Source organism: Saccostrea echinata, unplaced genomic scaffold (genome assembly GCF_033153115.1).
Source record: "Saccostrea echinata isolate AGI-Se365-2 ecotype Australia unplaced genomic scaffold, CSIRO_AGI_Sech_v1 ptg000038l, whole genome shotgun sequence".
In the NCBI taxonomy this organism is placed as follows: Eukaryota; Metazoa; Mollusca; class Bivalvia; order Ostreida; family Ostreidae; genus Saccostrea; species Saccostrea echinata.
This window is the reverse complement of record NW_026889787.1, coordinates 1,006,031-1,019,924: the sequence shown is the minus strand read 5'-3', so window position 1 is coordinate 1,019,924 and position 13,894 is coordinate 1,006,031. Positions and strand designations below refer to the sequence as shown.

At 32.4% G+C, this 13,894-nt stretch overlaps 1 protein-coding gene across 1 annotated transcript; it reads left to right on the top strand.

The window, feature by feature from the left end:
- The first annotated feature begins 4,535 nt into the window (after positions 1 to 4,535).
- LOC133200345 (protein DGCR6-like) lies at positions 4,536 to 13,803 on the top strand. Its single transcript, XM_061336160.1, has 4 exons — positions 4,536 to 4,756; positions 5,624 to 5,784; positions 8,171 to 8,277; positions 12,104 to 13,803. The coding sequence occupies exons 1-4, from the start codon at positions 4,566 to 4,568 to the stop codon at positions 12,308 to 12,310; spliced, it is 666 nt and encodes a 221-aa protein (XP_061192144.1). The 5' UTR covers positions 4,536 to 4,565; the 3' UTR covers positions 12,311 to 13,803.
- Positions 13,804 to 13,894: the final 91 nt, after the last annotated feature.

The window sequence follows — 13,894 nt, the reverse complement described above, 5'->3', positions numbered from 1 at the left end:
ATGACCAAAGTTAAAGTCTTTCAAAAGTAGGTCAAACTCCAAGGTGAAAGGGTCAAAGGTATTGGTATCCAAAGGAAGGTCTTGTCACAATGATTACATATGTGAAGTATGAAAGCCCTAGCGCCAACGTTTAAAAATTATGGCCAAGGTTAAAGTTTTGCAAAAGTAGGTCAAACTCCAAGGTCAAAGGTATTGGTATTCAAAGGAAGGTCTTGTTACAACGATTACACATGTAAAGTGTGAAAGCCCTAGAACCGACCATTCAAAAGTTATGGCCAAGGTTTAGATTTTGCAAAAGTAGGTCAAACTCCAGGGTCAAAGGGTCAATGTTGTTATCATCCAAGGGAAGACTTTGTCACAACAATTAAATATGTGAAGTATGAAAGCCCTCGAACCAACGGTTCAAAAGTTATGGCCAAGGTTAAAGTTTTGCAAAAGTATGTCAAACTCCAAGGTCAAAGGGTCAAAGTTGTTGGTATCCAAGAGAAGACCTTTGCACAAGGATTACATATGTGATGGATGAAAGCCCTATTAACACAAACTGTTCAAAAGTTATGGCCAAAGTTAAAGTTTTTCAAAACACGGTCAAACTCCAAGGTCAAGGTCAAAGGGTCAAAGTTGTTGGTATCTGAAGGAAGGTCTTGTCAAAAGGTATACACGTAAAGTTTGAAAGCCCTAGCATCAACTACTCAAAAGTTATGGTCAATGTTAAGTCTGAATTTTTTTTGCAAAAGGAGATGGGCGAACATAGCGTGCAGAAAGCCTATAGCTTCAGAAATATAAAAATCATGTTTAATTTGTGAATTTAATATTTAGAGTAAAGTTCTCATTATTGAAATTTATGAAATTGTGATAAACAAAACTTTTCTGAGGAATATTTTCTCGGCAAAATTTATTCTTTTATTAAAAAAAAATAATGTGGTATTGGTGGGGTTCGAACCCTAAAAATCCTGAGTACAATTTTCTTTCGAGACTAGCACGCTAACCACTAGACTACACAAGTCCTGATGAACAGTGGCATTTAAATCATGTTTGTGATATGACCCTTGACTTAATGGACTTCAAGTATTTCTCGAAAAGATGCGAATGTTATGTCATAAAAGTATATTTTTAAGGTATAGTGGGTCAATGCTCCATATTTTTGGTAACCAAAAAATGTATATTTTTATGCAAACTTTGAGGATTAACTTTAAAAAAGGTGGAGCGAAGACCCACTCATATCGAAAAATAGTGTTATAGTATGAGAAAATGACTCTTTTTGTCCGCTTTAGAGTGTGTCTAATATTTCACAGGCAAGTAATTTCAATCTTTGAGGGATTTTTGCAAATTGTAGAGATTTTACATAAAGTATATTTTAATGTTAGACGAAATATCAAGGAAAATTTTGATATAATTGAAATTTAATTTTTTATCTTCATGTTTGTCCCACTATAGGCTTATCGCTCGTCATGTTCACCCATCTCCTTTGGTCAAACTCCAAGGTCAAGGTCAAAAGGTCAAATTTTATGGTACTCAAAGAAAGGTCTTGTCACAAGGAATACATATGTGAAATATGAAAGCCATAGCTCCAACCAATCAAAAGTTATGGGTAAAGTTAAAGTTTTTGCGGACAGACAGACGGACGGACAGGGCAAAAACTATATGCCCCCGAATCTTTGATTACGGGGGCATAAAAATTCTCCATATTACAGTAAAACTTTTCTAATCCATACTGGCTCCATAGAAATTGTCTGCATTAGACAACATTCCAGATGAGACAAGATTTTTAAACAATTATTTTTTGATTTTACTGGTGTCCTTTCTGACATATTTCATTTTGTCAAATAAAATCTGCAACATGACTATAGGGGGAAAATAGTCATGTTGCAGATTTTATTTGACAAAATGAAATATGTCAGAAAGGACAGTTATGATTAAAGATAAAATTTCACTTTGAATTTTAGTCAATTAATATTTCAATTTGGGTTAAGATTAATGTATGTGGATATTTTAACATAACATTTTGGGTATTCTCGTTTTATAGGAATTATATAGTAAAGTCTTTATTTTATTTCCTGTTACAATTTCAGATATATGTATAGAAATTTGGTAATAGTATTTTATTTGATGAAAAAGAAGGAATGTCTTTGAAGAAAAAAATAAGTACAGGTAATTGTCTAAAATAAATAATATGTGTTACTCAGAAGATTTGGCATGAGGGATTAGTAAACTGTTTAAGCCTTTAGCCATACAATTATGTAATTTTGCTGGAAAAAGAGAACAGCAGTAATTTGTAGATAGGTGATGTGTTTTTTTTGTATATTTATTTATGGGTTCTTTTATCTTTTTTATCTAGTGTCAAAAACACTATCAAACGAAGTAGAATCCATTAACCTATTGTTAGGGGATTAACTTGTTAAGTGGCAGGTCAAATACTCAGGTAATGGTCAGTTCATGTCATGTGATTTTTCAAAATACGATATTTTGGCTATTATTGATACAAATTAACAAAGAAAAACTAATTTGATTGGACAAAATAATTCACGGCAAGCGTGGGTCTCCGAATGGAATTGTGCCCGCAACTCGGCCATTCTATTCGGAGACGTGAATAAAGTAACATCGTTTTTAATTTGATCCACGCTTTGCTTTTCCTTATTACAGGTATGGTAAAAATGTTTTATTTGGTTAAGTTATTTTTCTAGAACTTATAAAGAAAAGATTAATTAATTATTTATTAACATTTGCAATTAATTTCTGGAGTTTACAAAAATTTGAGCTTTAGTTTACAAAATTTGAGCTTTCATTAAAATAGAAATCTATTATAAAAGTATTATATTGAGATCAGGGCATTTATATTTGATGTGTGTTCTTATGATTTTTCTTGTATTTTGGTAGCTGTAGTCCTATGTAGAGTGTAGTTTTATAGTTAGACACGTTTTACTTTTTATCGGTTTTATACCGGAAATATAATGCCTTTCTTTGTTTGGCTCTATTATTATTATCAAACTCTCCAGTCGAGGGAGGTAAATTTAAATGTATCCAGTGTAAACAAAAGTACGAGCTTTAGTATTTCAGTTGGAAATTACATTGTCTAGATTTTTTATTATATAGAGTGAGTCTTTTAATATTGTTTAATCACTCTATGAGTCACCAGATGTTAGGTAGGTTAAGGCACACTTGTTTGTAATGCTACGAGCAACTCATAATGATTTATTTTATTGTGCCTGGTGACTTTTTGTTGTGCATTCTATTCGGAGACGTGAATAAAGTAACATCGTTTTTAATTTGATCCACGCTTTGCTTTTCCTTATTACAGTGCACCCAAACCTAATCTGGACCTGGTGGCTGAAAAGCAGAATCATTATAAATAAGGGTCTCTCACAAGCGAGCGAGCTAGACAAATTCCCAAGATAAGTGCGGTCACCCAATAGGGCGACACGACACTGGTATTTGATTCAGAATATACATCATGCATGCAGATTAGGCAAGCTTCACTGTATAAAAATATACAGTCAGACTTCGGTATCTCGAACACTGATATCTCGAGCACTATGGATATGTCGAAGTGATTGGAGGTCTCAATAGCTTATTCCTGTTATTATAATATTATTATTATAGCTGGATATTTCGAACCCTCAGATGTCTCAAAGTATTTTCTTCTCGGCCCCCTCGAGTTCGAAATAACCAGGTTTGACTGTATCTGCTGGCCATACTTTCACTATAGTATGATACATAAGAATTAGTATATATTGTAATAGTATATTATTAAATTTGTTCAAGGTCACACAAGGGCAAAGGGTATGGTCTCAAGGTCATATTTAAATATACCGTAAAGATGAATCCTACACCAACATTTTATTTAATGGTTCTTTAAGCCATCTCTTTAGAAGTATGATGTCAGCATGGAAAGATTGATATTAGCTCTTAATCATTTGATATGATTTTTTTTATCTATTTTTCCAAAGAAAATGTAAAAAAAAAAAAAAAAAAAATCATTTGCAATTAACATGCTTTGGATATTGTTAGGGTGTAATATTTACTGTTGATAAATGCATTTCTCTATTACATGTACATGTAAATGTGTCAAGTAATGGCGATATTTGAAATTTTAAATAAAAATTAATATACTTTATATATAAAAAATGTAATTTGTTAATATTTTATAAACTTAAGGTTGAAATCTCCAAGAAACAAGTCGCCTATAGAAAAGAAATATCAGGATTTTATAAAGAAATTGAAATGATCTTATATAACTTGAGTTGATCCACCTTCAGCTCAGGATGTTTTAACAAAAAAATACAAGTTGTCATACTCTTTGAATTTCATCTTTAATCTACTCCTCTGAGACTACTCGATCTGGTCTGCATTAATTTGGAGTGCTCTAGAGAGCAAAAAGTTTTTTTTTTTTTTTTTTTTTTTTTTTTTTTTTTTTAAATACCACAGAAAACGTAGATTTTCGCTTCCGAGAAGGTATCCGGAAATTTTTTAACCGGCTTGATTTCTTCTAAATTTATCGTGTCAATAAGATTTCCGGTGATGTATTCGTTCCGAAAAAAATCGTGATCCATGATAGATACATATATGAAATGCACAGTTTACCGGGAAGTGCTCGGTTTAAGAGTACCACTACAGGACGAGCTGATTCCACACAGAAGCCCTCTCAGACCGGGGAGGAAATATCCGAAAGGAAAGAGGAAATAGCAAAGAAGGAAAGTCAGCAAAAACGTCTCTACTTTTACCAGAGCGAGCTTCAAAACATGGCCCGAGAATTACCGGGGTATATATAGATCTGTGATAAACTAGAGCAATAGTTTGTAATTAAGGGATTTACAAGGCCAGTTTTATATGCTCTGCATTGCTTTTTTTTTTTGAAACGTGAACACACGGGTGCTTGGGAAGGGACCCCCTCCCCCCTCAAGTGTTCCCTACTCCAGGGTAATTTGACATTTTTTATATAAAATATTTCTTCTATGACACACTCACAAAGTATTAAAATTGAGAAATCCAAAATATAACCTTAAACAATTCACACTGAGTACTTTATGATACTAAAAGAGAACAAAGTTGGAAACTTTGACAGACGACCTAAAAAAAAAAAAAGATAAGAATGGAAGCTACTTACTGACTGGAAGTCTTCAGAATTTATTAATATATTGATACATCGCTAATTTGTGTCCCATTGTAATTTCAGTCCTGGGCATTTTCATGTTTTACACCTGCAACTCATCATTTCATTTGTCAATAAATTGATCAGAAGTTACTATTTCTAGAAGGGGAAAACCCTATGTTTTTTTTTTTTGTTTTTTTGTTTTTTTTTTTTTTTTTGAGAAACAAAATTTTGGGCACAGAACAGGGGGAGGGTCCAAGGGTGTCCCTCTTCAAGCACTTGTGATGTGAAATACACAAAAAGTTGCAAGTGTAGTATTTGTACCATGGATATATGATTTAATAAATAACTATTTTGACTAATTTAAAACCCTTAGGTCTTACAACTCAATTACCGAATGCATTTAATCATGTTAATCTTGATCTGCAATTATGGCAACCATATTTTATATTGGTCTTTCTTAATTCTAATGAAAATCCAGTGAAAAAACAAAGTAGTAGTGTTTCTATTATGCTATGTAAATAAATTATCCTTCAGTAAATATCAACAACGACTCCCATATGATCTGCTATCTGGTCTGGCCAGTTCCCTGCTGGATGGTACCGTATTTGAAATCGTCCGCAGTCTACAGGAAGTTCAGCAGTTAGAGGAGAGACATCTTCACACACAGCGAGTCAAACTCATCAATGATCACAAAGGTTAGATACTCCCACAGCAAGTCAAACTCTTCAATGATCACAAAGGTTAGATACTCCCACAGCGAGTCAAACTCATCAATGATCACAAAGGTTAGAGACATACACACAGCGAGTCAAACTCATCAATGATCACAAAGATTAGTTACAGACACACAGCGAGTCAAACTCATCAATGATCACAAAGGTTAGAAACATACACACAGCGAGTCAAACTCATCAACGATCACAAAGGATAGTTACAGACACACAGCGAGTCAAACTCATCAATGATCACAAAGGTTAGAAACATACACACAGCGATTCAAACTCATCAATGATCACAAAGGTTAGTTACTCACACAGCGAGTCAAACTCATCAATGATCACAAAGGTTAGAAACATACACACAGGGAGTCAATCTCATCAGTAATCACAAAGGTTAGACACATACACACAGCAAGTCAAACTCATCAATGTTCACAAAGGTTAGATATCCACACAGTGTGTCAAACTCATCAGTAATCACAAAGGTTAGATACATACACACAGCGAGTTAAACTCATCAGTGATCACAAAACTGGATACCCATTTGTAGCTAAATGTAAGAGTTAATCTTTTAATTAATAACTATACCCCCGCTCCAAAGGAGAGGGGGGTATACCGTTTTACCCTTGTGTGTCTGTCTGGCTGTCTGTGTGTCTGTCCGTAACAGATTTTTGTTGCAGTTTTCTCAGCAACTACTCATCGTAGATGCTTGAAATTTTAGCAGTCTTTGTTTAGGCATCCCATGTGGTGAGATTCATTTTTGTACGAATCTGATGTTAACTTCCTGTTTATCCATGTGTCTGTCAGTACCACACTTTTTTCGCAGTTTTCTCAGCAACTGCAATCAAATGTCAACTTCATGTTTATCTGTAAGACTGTTTGTACCAAATTTCTGTCACAGTTTTCTCAGCAACTATTCATCATTGATGCTTGAAGTTTTAGCACTCTCTTTGTTTAGGCATGCCATGTGGTGGAATTCATGATAGCCTAATATATTCACATCAGAGCGGGGGTATCACTAGTGAGCATTGGCTCACAGACTTTTGAGGTTGCAGGATAGAAGGTCTAAGTCAAACTATCTAGGAATTATAGAATTACTGATTTTTGATGAGGTCTACTCATGAAAACAGACCTGTATGTATTGCTTGACCAAGGCAAAGGTTAAGCAATATCTCCCCGGGTATGTATAATCAAGAGGAGACCAAATTCAAAAGTCAATAAATGTTTCATTAAATGATCAGGAATTTTACACACTATAGTTCTTGTTTCAATCAAATAAAAAAAAAATAATCAAAATATAATATATTATACTTTCATGTAAATTAGTTGAATCTGATTCGCCGAGAAACATTTGTTAAAAAACACTATCACCCGCTGAATAATGAAGCCACGCCCTCCAGCGTAGCAACGGTCAACATTGCTTGACGATGGGTGATATTCCAAAAAATATTGACTGCGCAGAATTTATGCGCGCAAGGTTCACTGAAATATGTATTGTATAAAACATTCAGTATAATATAATAAATACTGCATGTAGTTGAGTGTAACATTGAAAATTTTCACCCCTTGAAAACCATTGTCAACCGAGGCTGCGCCTCGGTTGACAATGGTTTTCTTGGGGTAAAAATTTTCAATGTTACACTCAACTACATGCAGTATTTATATAGTGTTGTGCAACAGCACATCAATTACATGTATATTTCAAAAGGTTAACAAATGTAAAACAAAGTGGAAAATTATATTAAAATCAATAAATACTCTATAATTTATGATATATAAGAATTTAGACTCTTTGATACTGGCATCTGTCATTTTTACATTCACAATGGCACTCTTTAAAATGCACAATTTAATTGGACTATGACATTGTAAGCAAAAATATGGTTTGTTAAGAGGGAAATCTGAATAAACCGCTCAGAACTACGTTTTGCTCAAGGTGAACTCACTCTGAGGTACACCTAATTACCAAGGGAAAGAAAGTCTGGACTAATCAGAGAGCATTAAAATTCCTGATTACTTAATCAAGGAAGATGCTAGATCTGTTCACTTAATATCCTGAATATCCTTTTGTTGACAGACACCAAGCTTGGTGTGCTGATACCATGTACCTTGTAAGAAGGCAATCCCTATTGATATTGGAGTCTCAGAGTTTAAGGTCAAAAGTCAAACAACTTTTGTCTGCCAATATCTTGTGAATTCCTTTGCGTAACAGACATCATCTTGGTACACTGGCACCCCCTAAGGAGTACAATTGGTGTTAGTCATGATTGATACTCAAATGAATTTAAAAGTGGATCTCATGTTCAATATTGACATACTGAGGCCATGTATATTTCTAAAACATTTCTTGTTTCACTTACAGCACAGAGACATGAACTGCAAAAGAGACACAAAGAATTACTACAGAGTTGTCAGATGAAGCCCCACAATTTACCCATCGTGGAGGCTCAAATTGAGAGAGAAAAGGAGGTATGTTAACTGCAAATTGATTAAAAATTTTTAATGACTTTATTCCGAAAAAAAAAAAAAATAATAATACTCTGCTTGAAATAATCCAGGTATTCACTTATTGATTGGTATATCCAAGTCTTAGAAAGTGTATTCAATTTTGTCTAGCTTGCTTAAGTTTATTGAGCCCTTAATTTATTTGTATTTATTATTTGAGCCATTTTGAGCTAAAACAAATGTTAAGACAGTTTAGAGAATGTTTGTAACTGAATACTAAAGATTGATTCAGAACTTTTTTATGGCTTTATTCAATAAAATAATAATACACTGTACTTGAAATAATCCAGGTGCTCACTCATTGATTGATATGTCCCAGTCATAGAAATGAATTCAATTTGTTGACTTACTTTAGTTTATTGAACCCTTTAGGTGTGTTGTCCCTCTGATAAGAGAGACAACTTTCCAATGAAATCCAATGAATTGTCCTACTAATCAAATCAAGTGAATCCGAAGTATGTTACAAATATTGCTTTTTATTTTCTGTTGCCAGTTTTTAATAATTCCTTATAATAGTTTACCTAAAACATGTGCACTAAGTTCCTTTAGACTGTTAAAATTGAAATATTTCTATCTCTTAACATATAATTCTTTTAATTGTTAGAGGAATTTAACATGTATCAGATGCAGAATTTTCATAATCTTTTTTTTTTCTCTTAAAAAATAATTTAAAGAAAGATAACTCCTGAAGATGGAAAGATAACTCTTGTAGATGGATACATTTTTATTTTACAAGCACAGAAAACAATGTGATATTCTGACTTAAAAAGCAACACTTCCTTATGTTTTCTAAAATGAATTAAATAGTAATGACAGTAAATATTATTTATATATACCTCAAATTTAAACTATTTTCCATATGAATCTAACAATATTATTTTTGGTGAAAATCAATGTAGGAAAGAAGAAGGTACGGTTTGGGCTTTATTGTGCCCTAAAAAAATTTAATGTTCTTAAAATGTTATGGAATTGGATAAAATATAAGATGAGTAGAGGAATGTGATAAATCTTGAAAGAATATGGTATAAAGGAGGACCATTGTGGAAATATGACGTCATAAATGTGTTACATTTCTACATTTTAAACAGAAAAAGCCTCAAAATGACTCATTTCTGGGATTATTTTCCTTAAGAAAATAGTGTCCACAGCTGTCGCCCACTGCCATTTTTAGATATGTTGTGTAAAATCGTTTTAAAAATCAGATATATTTATTTCTTTGTGGGCAGTGCATGTGCTCTATATTATTTTGTAGAAAATTCTACTGAAAATTGATGTCTTCTGCTACTTTTTAAGAAAATACAGGAAAATGCACAAGTTCATGACATCACAATTAGCATTTAGGAGGCCATATGAGAAAAACGATATGCATCTTCTTACTGCATGGAATTTCAATAATCCAGAAAGCATGAGTTTTATTTTCTTACATATCTTTCATATTTAAGAAAAAAATAGGGCACAATTTGTATTGAAACCGTACCTTGTTCTTTAAAAAAAATGATGAAATTTAGAGCAGAGGGATATTTCACCTTATACATGTACATGTATTAAATTGTATTAAATGATCATTTCAGCCATTTTGCTAATGTTAAGATAGTTTAGATAATATTACATGTAGTAACTGAATACGTTAACAATATTACATCTCTAATTTGTTACTTGTAAAAGTTGTGTAATGTGCGAAAATAGCAGAGCCACAATTATCTATAATAATTAACTAAATGATATAATAAAAGCATCTAATGATATAATAAAAGCATTTGCATACAGTGTAAAATTGGCTTTGTTCAAATCTTTCCCTCCTGTTTAGGGTGGAGCCACAATATGGGGGTAAAAATTTACCTGTGAATGCATATATAAAATCTTAAGAATTACAGTGTTAAACATAGTCATATTCACATGCAAAAAAATGTTATATAGGTAGATTCAAGTCTGTACAAGTTATGTCTCCAAGGCTTGGATTCGGTTGCAGTAGAGACTCAAAGTTATCTAAAGTTGAAGTAAAAGTTGTAGGCCTTTCATATGGGACCTTAAAAACAGAGACATCTTGTCATGGCAAGCTTTGGCATGATATGATAAAGATTCCTCACTATTCAATGGCCCAGAGTGCTGAGTGAAGGTCTAAATTTGAAGCCCTTCACCAGTATTTGGTGACAACTATGAGTGAAAAATTCTTGAAAGGAATGTAAAACAATATACAATCAATCAATCAATCAGTCTAACATCTAGCAAATGAAGTGTTAAATGTTTATAATGTTTATAATAAAGATTTTTTCCTGTATCAACATGATAAAATTTATGACCTTACACCCTGAAGTACATGGTTCATGCCCCAGAGAGGGTCAATCAGTCAAAGCACACATCTGAAAACTATTTGTTTGGACAATTCAAAATCAATTTTTTTGATTGTAATTAACACTTTGTTCTCTACAAAAACTGTGTTGCTTGAACAAAATCAGTAATACAGGGTGTTTCAGCAAACATGTCCTGACTTTGCGGTTTCAATATAAAGTTAGACAGTATTAATGTAAGAAAATTTTTGCAAAAATGAAAACCACATAATAAAACAATTCTATCAATATGAAAGTTGAAGGGATGCCGAATCAATTACTTTTTAAGACAGTCATTTTTAAAGTTTGAACTTCAGCATCAGTTTTCAATTTAACGTCATTTTTTATGTGTTCGAAAAAGCTTCAATGTTTTTAAGTCAGCATCCTAATTTTGTCTCTGAAGTCCTGTATGGTATATATTTTGACATCATTTGAAAAGTCTGTTTCCTAGAAAGATGGTTTTCGTATGAGCTCTTCTCTTTTCAAAATCTTATGCCCTAGTATTGGTAATTTTTGGAGATTTTCTATTTGTGTTGATTAGTTCAAAACATCCCATGGAACCATTTTTGGAGGAAAAAAACCGACAACCTGATGTAATCAAAACTTCAATAGGAAAAAAATAATGAAGTTATTTTATATTGCTTATATCACAATTATATTGCCAGAAAATGCGCTATAAAATACAGTTATAGTTTTGTAAATATTTTCTTAGTGTGCGAAAATATAGACATCAAAAGTTGGGACATATTTGTTGAAACACCCTGTACTTTTACTAAAATTTTAAATTAATTATCCCAGGTTTATATTCCAAAAAGGTGTTATGTTTTTGGAGTTTTTCTCTTTTTGTCTCTTGTCTCAAGAGCATCTTGCAGGAAAACTGTTCATCTAAGCCCTTAACCTGAATTTCAATATCGTGGCCTATGGTTCTGTGCTAGGTGGGGATTAAGGGGGCCATATATTGAATATATTAGACCAATGGAGTTCTTTTGTTTGTTTTACCTAATGAATATCTAGCAGACAAATAAATGAGCAAATTTATTTTTAAAAAATATTTTTGAAAATCTTGTAACCTAGATACAGAAATCATTTGTCCTTTTCACATGTATTTGAAACATGTTTTGCTAGAGCTGAGCTGAAGATTGGGACTTTGGTCATTGTAAAATTATTTTAAAATGCAGTTTATCTTTGAAATTCTTCCCCTAAGAAATAAGGAACATTTTCCTACTTGTAAATAGTTGATAGATAAGTGAATAAAAAGTCCTCAATACATTGTTAATTCATGTTGCAGAGCTCCATAATTAATCATATGAATTAATCATATTTGTAGGGATTTTCTGTGGATATAGACATTTACATTGATTGATATAGCAATTTTCTGCAAATGCTTAATAGATATCTGATGTTTATTTTAGGTCTTTATTCATTAATATAGCTTATAAGCATCCATGGATGCTTTTTTTCAGACAATGGAGAAGAGATGTGAAGAAGAGGTTAAAAAGAAGGACATGAAGATAATCATGGAGCTGGATCAGAAGGTTATGGATCAGCAGGTCATGTTAGAGAAGGCGGGAGTGCCAGGGTTCTATGTCACCAACAAGAGCATTGATGTAAGATTACAGATGTATCTACTGGAGTTTATCACCAGAATGGGACATATGCAGCCACCTTGAAGCAGGGCATTAGGTGGTTTTGTTTTGTTTAAGTTCAAGAAATCTTTTCATAAATTTAGAATCTGAAGATTGATGAATTATGAGTTACAGAAAAATCAAAGGTTGCTACAACATACATGGAACATTAATCCATAAAAACATCCTTGATGATCTTTTTTGAGCAAGAAATATATAAGTTCACCTTAGCCAAGGGCTTAAGTGAGGTTATTTGATCAAAATTTGAAGCTGTCATCTCTCTGCTTTTCACATCTTGACCTGTTGTACAGAAACCACTTTGCCAATTTCAAGCAAAATAGCATAAAGATCCTAGGGGAAGTGGATTCAAGTTTCTACAAGTGGAGAGAAATTCATCTTCCAAGTTTAAATGCTCAACGAATAGTGAAATTATGATGGCGTCATTTAAAATTCTCAAGAACCACTGAGCCAGAAGTGAAAAATAACATGTGAAAGCTTCCTCATATAATGAAGAAATTATAGACCTTGAGGTGTTGGCTAAGCTAAGATGACAATTGGGATTTACAAAACTTTATAAGAAAACAGAGGACAGAATCTTTTATCAAGCACAACTTGGCTACATTTTCTCATATTGTTATGCAAGCTTAGATTATTCAAGTTGTTGTCCTTGAGGCAATGGGAAATAGACATTTTATATGGGAATAAATAGGAATAAAATAGAACACAAGTTCAGGTGAGTGTTGTGGCACATGGGCTTTTTGTTTAGACAGTACTTAATTCAAAGAAATCAATTCATCTAAAGTGAAAATAATTTTCAAGCTTTTATTTTGACCATTTGAAAAATAGATGATCAAGAATGGTGTAATCAGCTAGGATTTGTTTGTTTTGTCATTAATTTTCTAATCTAGATTGTGGAATGGAGTGCTAGGTTTGTGATATATTACTTCATAATGTGACACACTGTCTATGTTGTATCTACATGTACATGTTATCTAGTCAAATGAAATTTTCAAAAATATAATTTTATTTTTTGTACAACATATGTGGAAAATGTTTTGATAGCTATGCTTGGATTAAAACATGGAAACTTTTAATTAAGTAAATTAAGAACTTGGTATAAGCTGATGCTTATCGTGTATTGTATCTAAATGTGCGTGTGTTCAGCAACAACTCTTTGTATTCCTGTTGTCTCAGTTGTTATTTGAAAGGATGTTAAATGAACTTTATTCTCTATCAATTTATATTGAATCTCAGACTGCCTGTGTACATGTATTTCTTTTATCAAAATGAAGGCAATAAATGTCAGAAATATTTTTTAATCTAAATGAATGAATTTTACCAATCGAGTAGAAACATTAGGTATGAGATGAAGTACATGAAGAAAAAAAAACCCATCGTAATAAATGTCTACACAAGCATTAAACTAACTACATTTATATATATGTAGTAAAATTTATGTACATTTCAATTCTACACAGTCATATAAAATTGATATGAAAATTGAATGCTTTATTAAATAAAGAAAAGAAAACACAGAATCATTGTTTTTATGCAACAAATAGCTATGGGAATGTTATAATTTCTGTCTAGAATATGGTATATAATTATAATATTATTGTTATAAAAATA

Excerpts from the sequence above, each read along its gene's own strand:
- LOC133200345 (XM_061336160.1), top strand. The coding sequence starts at position 4,566 with ATGCACAGTTTACCGGGAAGTGCTCGGTTTAAGAGTACCACTACAGGA. Across the intron at positions 4,757-5,623 it reads ATGGCCCGAGAATTACCGGG|TAAATATCAACAACGACTCC; the intron begins GTATATATAGAT and ends ATTATCCTTCAG. Across the intron at positions 5,785-8,170 it reads ACTCATCAATGATCACAAAG|CACAGAGACATGAACTGCAA; the intron begins GTTAGATACTCC and ends TTTCACTTACAG.